This window comes from Leuciscus leuciscus, assembly GCF_965113295.1.
Source record: "Leuciscus leuciscus genome assembly, chromosome: 11".
In the NCBI taxonomy this organism is placed as follows: Eukaryota; Metazoa; Chordata; class Actinopteri; order Cypriniformes; family Leuciscidae; genus Leuciscus; species Leuciscus leuciscus.
In genome coordinates this window covers 32,171,483-32,181,794 of record NC_138735.1, presented here as the reverse complement: position 1 = coordinate 32,181,794, position 10,312 = coordinate 32,171,483, and the positions used below count along the sequence as shown (strand labels likewise).

At 38.7% G+C, this 10,312-nt stretch overlaps 1 protein-coding gene across 1 annotated transcript in view; it reads right to left on the bottom strand.

Moving 5' to 3' along the window:
• Positions 1–140: 140 nt before the first annotated feature.
• Positions 141–10,312, bottom strand: part of slc22a17 (solute carrier family 22 member 17) — a 14,966-nt gene continuing 4,794 nt past the window's right edge. Inside the window, exons 3-10 of the mRNA XM_082183470.1 lie at positions 8,378–8,481; positions 7,688–7,842; positions 6,388–6,553; positions 5,059–5,174; positions 4,793–4,901; positions 3,360–3,583; positions 2,731–2,842; positions 141–1,625 (exon numbers count right to left, since the gene is read on the bottom strand). Of these exons, the coding sequence (XP_082039596.1) occupies positions 1,349–1,625; positions 2,731–2,842; positions 3,360–3,583; positions 4,793–4,901; positions 5,059–5,174; positions 6,388–6,553; positions 7,688–7,842; positions 8,378–8,481 (1,263 nt within the window). The 3' untranslated portion in view covers positions 141–1,348. The remainder of the gene's footprint in view (positions 1,626–2,730; positions 2,843–3,359; positions 3,584–4,792; positions 4,902–5,058; positions 5,175–6,387; positions 6,554–7,687; positions 7,843–8,377; positions 8,482–10,312) is intronic.

Sequence of the window (10,312 nt, the reverse complement as noted above, 5' to 3'; positions counted from 1 at the left end):
AAACCGAAGAGCCGAAAATACGCAAACCAGCTAAATACTGATGTACCAGAGGTACGACAGGACATCAAACCACCAATGTTTGAGTGTAGAGAAAGGCTATCTCAGCTTGAGTCTTCAGTTCTAATCACTTGACAAACAAATGATTTTTCATGATTTTATTTGTAACTATTGGTTAAAGATTTATTAATAATTACAGCATTGTTTAGTAATTGTTGCGCAATCATCAGACTTATTACTATTATCCTTATTATTCAAGTAGTAATTATCATAATTAAATTATTACTTACAATTCAGAACTATTAAGTGCATTTAAAAAAAAATCGAACACAAAGAGGCGTTTACGAGGAAAAGCTACATAACTTGTGTTTCCAATGTACCTTATTTCAGAATCCAAATGCAATAGGCAAAGACAAAAGGCAAACTACAGAGCCAGACATTAGACATAAATAAATCTAGACAGTGTCAACATTCAGATGAGCTCCATGCCTCTGCTGTCGTACTCTTCAGCCTCGATCTTCAAGGTGAGGAACAGAAATATGGGACATCATGAGCAATCAGCCTATTAAAGGAATATTCCAGGTTAAATACAACTTAAGCTGTCCAAATACTCCAGTTAAAAGCTAAAAATATTAAGGATGTACTACACATAGATTATTCAGTAAAACCGTTATTATTTGTGAAGTTCGATAAATCATCTGCGACAAAAATTAACATCTGGTTATGCAATACCGACGGGTCAAAATAATAAAATCTGGGAAGCTGAACTGACAGCGAGTCCCAGCTGCTGCACATAGAGCTCAAGTTTAATACTTGTAATATTCCTTTAACTACAAATGTGACGTGTAACATTCAATAATAAGTGTCATGCCTCAGTCCAATCAGAGTGCACATTAAACCGATCCTCAGTGTTTCTCGCCCCAAAACACGATCAGTCCTTCAACGATCCTCTGGGATCGCCATTCTTAGCAGCAACATGTTCAAGAATTAAGAGAACCAATTCCATCTGGAGTGAGAACATAAGCCTAGTTTCAAAGGGATAAATAGATTTCAGAACGACCACTGTGATTTTCAGCCCTTGTCTCTGTGAAGTTAAATACGGTCTAATACTAGTATCAAGTCACTGGATGCTACATGGGTCAGACTTCAGTGGTGAATTAGAGTGTTCACTCTTGACTCATGGTTTATGCCACTGTGCGCTAAAAAGATGGAGCGTTTGTGAACGCTGCAGTTCCTTCACACTTTATGATGGACGACTCCACCGATGGGTGTTAGGAATGACTACTGAACATGGTTGAGAGGGAGCGACTCTGAGGACGATCCCTCTGTATATGCGCTTGAAGAGTAAAGGCTAGGTCTCTGGGTTGGGAGTAGCGAGAAGAGGAACGTTATCCCTCCTCCGTCGCACTAGCGGAGGACGCCGGTACTGTTCTCCGTCCACCAGCGTCTGGGGAAGCGGTTTGCGTTTGCTCTCCGGAAGAAGCAGGATTGAGAGAACCGCTAGCAGGGCCAGAGACGAGTAGACCACATGGTGCAGGAAGTATCCGTAGTGATTACGCAGATCCATGAGAGGAGAACTGAGGCGGCCCACGCAACCCAGCGCCATGACGGCTCCCACTCCACTTCCTCTGCGGACACAACAATGGAACGTCAAAATCATCACATTCACAGGTTCTAGGAAATCTTTCGTCTAAATGGAAATGTTTCCCAACAAGTGATCAACTTTGGTTGAAGAAAAGTAGAAGCACATTTTGTTTCTGATGGAACTTTTGCTGTTGGCTTCTTTTAGTACTGATGCTGCCTTCATGTGCAATTGGAATTAACGTAAATACGAGTTTCCTAGTCAGAAATTAAACGAGTGGCCGCTCACGACTGGGAAACTCTGAGAAAACTTCAACTCTGAGAAGCGACAAAGAAGAGAACTATCACTGTGACTAAATTTGATTTGTTTTTCCCACAACATCTACAGTGTTTTCTCTTGCCGTTACACACATGTACATTTACATCTATAAAAAAATCATTTGATGCATATTGTATGTATTTGACACAGCAAAAACAGCATTTGACTGAAATTTCTGAATCTAGATGTATGGTTTATATGGTTGTCAATGAATGCGACACTACATTTTATTCAAAATTCATTGGATATTTAACAATAAATTTAGGCTTTAATAAGATTTCCCCAAGAAATAGACATAAGTGAACATTGTTTCCTCCATGATTCCTATTCATTCTGACAACAAAGTACTTGAACGTGATTAACTAATAATTGTGACTAAGTGGGATGTAGGAAATTTCAACAGCATGAGTAGCGCTACGTCTCTGAGCAGATCACAATAAAGTGCTTCCGACATTACAATTAAATATTAGAATATTGATAACAGCCATATATAATGCATTTGGCCAATGCTTTTATGCAATGCATTCAGGGTTTACGTTTTATTAGCTCATACATTCCCTAGGAATCAAACCCATGACCTTGCCATTGCCTTGCTTTAAAGCTAATAAGTTAACAACTGGTGCAAATCTTCCCTCAGTTTCGCCCCAGGAGAAACACTCTTGGCAGGAAGCCAGAACAACACGGTGCAGATGCATAAATTACATCCCTAACCGGGATGTAATTCCCATTTCATAGTCCACACACTACCTGCATTCTGCTGTTTCAGGAGCTAAAATAAGCCAGGTGTTATCACGGTGTGCTAGTAACCAGCCCTGCGGGACTGGCGTGTTTACCTGATGACGGTGGGCATGACTTCAGCGGTGAACAGAATGGAGAGGGAAGCGGCCGCTTGGGACGAGAACAGGCCCATGATGGAGAACACGGTCATGGCCGACTCGCTTAGATCTGCAGGGACACATTCATCTGAACGTCAAACATTGAGACCCGAAATACCTCAAAGAAATAAAGCATTTTCAGATAACTCTGTGTGCAAATCTCACAAAACGTATCCAGATCATATTTCACTCACAAAATACATAAATATTCCATAAAAGACTGTTTTGTATTGTGATATTTTACATTCATTTACAATTACTTAACAATAAAGCACAACATTATGACATTATTTAATCAAGTGCAATAATAAGTATGCATCCCTGTAGTATTTGTTTTAAATTTGTGCAGAATATTTTATATATTTTTTTATTTACAGTATTTGAAGTGATGAGATTTGAAGGACAATGTGCTCACATGCAGTATTCATTTTTCTGTATTATAAAAAATAAATATTATAAATAATTAAATATTAATTCCTTTCTTTATTGTTTTGAATTGAAGATGAAATTTCACCTGAGAATACCGAGTAAAATACTGTCATTAGTATGTGTGTATGGTGTCGGGAAAGCGACCCGTGGACACTTACAGTCCATGAGTCCGAGCAGGATTAGGGAAGCCAGTCCGGTCAAGGTCATGGCTAGAAGAAGAATTCCACGACGACCAAACCGGTCCACTGTTGCCCAGAGCAGCAGCCAGGCTCCGCCCCCAGCACACACAGACAGCAGGTACGTCCAATAGAAACTGGGGGTGATCCCTCTGACGTCACCTCTGAAGGAGCTGTAGCAGTGACTGATGCCATGAGAGATGAACCTGGACACAGTGCAACAAAATAAAGCAGCAGAACTTTTTTCAACATTTAAGAAATGAGCAACAAATCAGCATATTAGAATGATTTCTGAAGGATCATGTGACACTGAAGACTATGTAGTAGTCAGTATGATCATTACAATGAACGTTCAGACTTTGGCCCGCAATTTATTCCTGTGATGTCAGTCAAGTTCTTCAACACCAAACTCATCCAACCACATCTTTATGGACCTCTGTGCACCAAGTAATGATGGGATAGAAAAGGGCTTTCCCCAAACTGTTCCCACAAAGCATTGTCTAAAACGTCTAGGTAAGCTGAAGTATTAAGATTTCCTTTTACTGGAAGGCAAGGCAAGGCAAGTTTATTTATATAGCACATTTCATACACAATGGCAATTCAAAGTGCTTTACATAGAAGAAATAAAAATAAATAAGAATAATTGCCTGGAAGAGAGAATAATAATCTTATAAGAATAATAATCTAAAAGAGCCGTGAAAAACAGCCCCACACCATACTCCCCCCTCCACCAAACTCTACAGTTGGCACGATGCAGTCAGACAGGTAAGTTTCTCCTGGCATCCACCAAACCCAGATTCATCTATGAGACCGCCAGAACGATTCAACACTCCACACTCACCTCTCCATCCAACTCTTGCTATTGTACTTGCATCAGCTCGGCCATGGAAACCCACTCCGCAAAGCTCCCGCCGCACATCTTTTGTGCTGATATTAATGGCAGTGGAAGTTTTACACACTCTAAATGTTCCTAAACGCTTCCACTTTCCAATAAAACCACTTACAGTTGACCGTGAAGTATCTAGCTGGGATGAAATTTCACGAAACGACTTGCTGCAAAGGTGGCATCCAATCACAGTGCCATGCTTGAATCCACTGAGCTCTTCAGAACGACCAATGTCTTTCCCAAATGCTTGATTTTATACACCTGTGGCAATGGGTCTGATTGAAACACCTAATTTCAAGAATTAAGAGGTGTGTACCAATACTTTTGGTGTATAAGTACTCAATAAATGTTTGTTCTATATCTACACTGTTGCTTCCTGAAGGAAACACATTTAGGTTTTCTCTTGTCAAAAATGACAATCAACTGAAAATGAGCTATTTTGTTATTTTGCAAGAGCAGTCCACCTCCAACTTCCAAAAGTTGTTCATTTTTGCACATTAGGCAAGTAAAAACAGTAGGAATCACTTACGATGTGAATCCCAGCACACACAGGTTCTTCCAGATGTTTCTGCTGTGCAGCAGCTCTGGGAAGGACAGGTGAGGACGTCCAGGAGATGAGGACGACTCTGTGTCCATCTCTGCATCAGACACAATAACACACTCTCATTCTGCATTCTTGTTCATTGAGAACTGAGCAACTATTGGACTAAAAACATCCAGCAGAAACTGATGCTGTCTGCGTTTCAAAATGAGCATTTCCGAGCGTCAACCAGACAAAGATATTTTTAAACTGACCCGTGAAACCGTCGTCATCTCTCTGCCGCTCGCTCCGTTCGCTGAAGGAATTCATGTCTCCCGTCCTTTCGGAAAGCAGGAGCCAGCGAGGCGATTCGGGAAACACTCCCGGGATCCTGAAGACAAACAAACTGATCTTTAAATGCCAGCAAAAAGAGCAGCTTCACAGAGTAATACCAGCATTTGCTCTACAAACAGCACAGGGAGAAACGACACCACTAGAGGGACGATCATCATTACTAACAAGCGCTAATGCGCACTGGCTGCTCTTAAAGCTTTGATGCTTCACAGGGAATTTTAGATCAATATTTCTGAATGAGGCTGAAGGCGCAGTCGGTTTGCATTTAGGCTGATGAAGTGTTGAAAAGCTTTACTTCCTGTTCCCAGCAGCTCAAGGATGAGTGTGTTGATGCTGAGCCAGTCTGATAACATAAGAGATGTTATCCACAGAACTGACGCCTGATCTGCAGGACCTGTTTATGTTTCAATACAGGTCAAATATGTTTTTCATATTGCAGCTCATAGACCTTGTTTCAGGGATCAACATTAAGGATCGCCGATGACCCGAGGAAACTTCAGCTTTGGGTTTCTGTGATGTTTTGCTGAAGTAAAATACATCACCGAATTTTTACTGAACACATACAGATGAGAAATAAAACGTATGTGTAACAGTAGATTGGATCCGTGCATTCGCTCTTAAAGTGACAGCAGCCTAATAAACCTGCAGACGTCAGACACTAATCAAACAACAGAAGACGAAGGAAAATCACTCACTGCTTTTGACTGAATAACTTTGATAAGGATTAATCTATGTTAATTTATACAGTGAAAACTATGCAGTGCTATTTTACTTTTTAAATTAATTACATTTCTGTAATTTTCACTGGTATCTAAAATGGTCACCGGCCAATGGTAGGTGTGGAAAAAAGTTAGTTTTAGACCACAGTATATACAGTGTATATATATATATAAAGGTTTCAAAAGGTACAGTAAATAAAATGGTTTAGAATGGACCTAAAGTTAGTAATAAAAGGAAGGACAGTGTTAAGGTTTTGTTGAAACTGCGAGAGTGACGTGGAAGTATAAGTTAGAATAGGTATGAAATTATAAACACCATGTTTTGGCATCATTTCCTGGTAAAATGTTTTATGAATCATCTAGCTTTGTTAAATGACCTTATAATAGTTATCTTATCAGTGCACCTCTAATAGTGACAGTATACAAACCAAAACCACATGATACAAGCTGAACTGTGAGAAATCTGAACTATTTGCTAGAGCATAGTTATTACAAAAGCTGATCCGTAGGTTGTATTCCTCATGGACTAACCCATAGCACAGGAACAACGCCAGCGGAGCCGCTCCGGTTCCCAACAGGCCCCTCCAGGAGCCACAGCCGAGGGCCACAGCCAGCAGCAGGAGCTCGCCCGCAAACGTGGTCAGACCGGACATCATCGTGGCCAGCAGCCGCAGGGAAGGGTCACAGAGCTCCAGACCTGGAACACAACGGGAACTGCTTTAAAGGTCATGACTAACAGAAAGCATTCAAGCGTTTCATATTCTGTTCTGGATATTAGTGTCTGTAGTTTTAGTTCACTCGCAATGGGTTGATTGAAGCCTCTGGGTCTGTTTTTGACCGAAAAAACTAAACATTTTGTATTTTCAGACATTTTTACTACATTGTAATGGTATGAAACTTGGTAAAGGTTTTGGCACTTGCTATGTGAACACAAAAAAAAAAAATGATGGACATGATTCGAAAAGGTTAAATGAAGTCCTGAAAAAAATAGTCTTGTATTGTCTGCGGTCAAATGAACACATTGGAAATGAATGGGAAAAGAATTTCATCAAGTGGAAATGTTTGGTACTGCGCTCAAACAAAATCTTGCTGAAAGCAACATTTTTGAGGTATCAACCTCAAATTTGGAACACAACTTGTTTAGATTTTTTTTTTGCTTACAGTTTTACAGTAAAACATGCTTTGGAAAATATATATTTCATATAAAAATTGTATTTTATGCATTTTTCGTAATAATAAACTTAAATTTCTATAACTGTTTTGTTTCACTTTTTCACTTCAGTAATCATCTGGCATGTGTCTGCCTAGAGACCAAACTTAAGTCTGTTGCTCCAAAGCATTCAAGATTTACAACAGTTTAATTTCTATGCTCAAAAAGTGGTTAACAGGTAATAAATGGATTATAACTATTCCAAAAATATAATTTACTACCATAAAATCACCTAAAAGTACAACAAATTAAATATAAAACATTATCGAACTAAAATATAGTATTCATTTCATTGAAATAAAATGTTAAAAATTATGTCATTTTGGACCCAGGTCAAATGAGGTCAACCCAGGCGAGCAGGACCAGAATGTTTAGATATTTGCACTTTTTTGCAGTGTAATATCATTACATTTATGCATTTGGCAGACGCTTTTATCCAAAGCGACTTACATTGCATAATCCTATACATTTATACATAGGCATGTGCAATCCCCTGGGATCGAACCCACAACCTTGCGTTGTTAACGCAATGCTCTTACCACTGAGCTACAGGAAATCATCCCGAACCCACAGCAAACAAACACTGCTGAGCACATGTGTGTCCGTGTGTGTTTGACTCACGTGTGACGTAGAGCGTGAGGTAGACGCCAGCGCTCGCGGCGGCGAGACAGAACCGCATGGAGATGAAGACCGGCGGCGAGGGCGAGACACACACCAGCACACCGAACACCACCGCCAGGGTCAGAGACACCAGCAGGGACTTATGCCTGCCCAGCCTGAGCACAACAACAGCACAATTCAATACAGAAATTACATCAAAAACTACACGATTCGATACATTTCACGATACGATATTATTGCGATACTCAAAGACATATGATAAAAGTTTAGTAAAAAATGTACTGTTGATTAAAATGCTATATTTGATATTATATTGTGGGTGTAAATGAATAGACTTGGACTTGGTGCTGATAACCCAAAGCACAGGACACCAGAATAACAATACTCATGATTATGAAGCTGAAAATACTGAATTTTTTTAGACTAGAGATATTTAAAATAATGTCGGCCACTTTTTACTGGTAACATCAGACATTTGGCATCATCAGGAGTCATAAATATTCCCCCATTGCATTATTATACATTATATTCAACATTATATATAGTAGTTTAATGTAGTACTGACACTAATACTCTAAAAAATGTAATTTTTTCCTCACAGTCATTTTTATTTTGATGTTTCATTTTTACATCTTTGTATTGTGATATATTGTGACACCCCTATCCAAACCTGACCAGACGGTTCCTCACCGGTCAGACGCGTAACCCAAACCCAGACAGCCTGTAAGGGTTCCCAGAATGAAGCACACCTCCTCTACTGGAACCAGCCAGTACCGCAAACACACCAGATCCCACTGGAAACAACAGGAAGTGAAGCCAGAACAGACAGGAAGTCAGTTGTAGCAGTAGCAGGGACACGCAAACAGTTTGTAAATTAAAAAGACTTCCTGTTCGTAAGGAGACAGCAACACTGTGATCTCCAAAGACGCCCTGAAGACGCACGACTTCATGTTTTCTTCTAAGCTAAAGCAGAACACGTGTCCAGGCTTTAGTTTCACTTCATGTTTGATATTCAATTCACATTTCTTTTTATAGCACTTTTCACAATACACCTCGTTTCACAGCAGCTTTACGGAGAATGCATGAGTCCACATTACAATGCAGAGTGTCTGATCTGTTATCAGAGGAAACTGTCTAAGTTATGTATTTCAGAAATGTACATAAATCACAGTTAGCGAAAAAAATATTAAACAATTCAATAATTTATGCAAAAAAAATCATTTAAACAATGTAATAATTTAAGGCAGAAACAATGAGCTCACTGAAGTAATGAATACTTGTTTGTTAACAATTGATAGCGGCAGAACTGTAAATAACATTGTTAATATAACAAATTAATTCTTAAAATTCAGCATGTAAACAACTGTGGAATGAGTCAGATGTCATGTGACCAAACCAGCTGCATGATGACATGACCACATAAGAGATCATCAGCTGAAATGTGACCAAACCAGTTCTTCTGCACACATGACTCGTCTTCAGGGTGGAGAACTTCAGCCCACACACACACATACACACACACACACACACTAAACACAAAATACTCCTTAAATGAGCGCATTAACTATCTTTAGATTGTCCACAAAATCCACAAACTTGAAACACCTGACTGGGAGTAATAATGTGTATGAGTCTATATATAAACCAACACCTGCTGTTTATTTGATTAAATAAAAGCTTCAGGCGTGTTTAGTGAGGAATCTGATGAACCTTTCACTGGACATGGAGTCTGACAGACATAGACACGCGTCCCTCCCAGACGAAGCGTGATTAACAACCAGAGATAAATCTATTTCAGTCTGTGAGAAAGTCATTGCTGCTTATCAGTGCCGTGTGTCAAGAACACAATCTCAGTGACTCTCCTCTATATCTCCACAGCATCGCACTACAACAAAGTCAATATTCACATATTTAATGTCAGAAAGGTTCTGATTGGCTGTGATTATGTCGCTTCATGGAACACTTTTTGGAAAATTACAATTACTTGCATCACACTTCTGTGACATTCAGCAGGATTAAAATCAACATGTTCATAGACTTTTTCTAATATACTTTTTTTGGGGGGGATTATTGCATTATTCTGTATTAGTGCCTGAATTCACCATCTTGCCTGTTTAAAGACATGACATCATATGGTTAGTTCACACAAAAACTAAATAAAGTGTTGTTATCATTAACTAAAACTTATAATAGCTTATATTTTGAAATAGCTTATATTTTGATTTACTTCAGGTAATGTTTAAGATAACATTTCTTCTAAAATACTAAACACTCGTACTAAAATTAATCAAATTAAGGTTACACTTTATTTTAAGGTGTCTGTGTTACAGTGTAAGAACTGAGTAATAATAATGAACTACATGTACTTACTATAGAGTTAGAATTGGGGTTTGATTTAGGGTTAGTTGCATGTAATTATGCAGAATTTATAGTTATATATTACGACATGCAACGTGTAACAAGAATACTGTAAAATAAAGTGTTACCAAAACTAAAACTGGATTAAAATGAATAAAATGAAATAAACTAACACACACACACACACACACAACAAAATGACTAAATCCTTTAAAAATGAAAAATATAAAAATAAAAACTATTGCAAAATACTACTAAAAACTATAA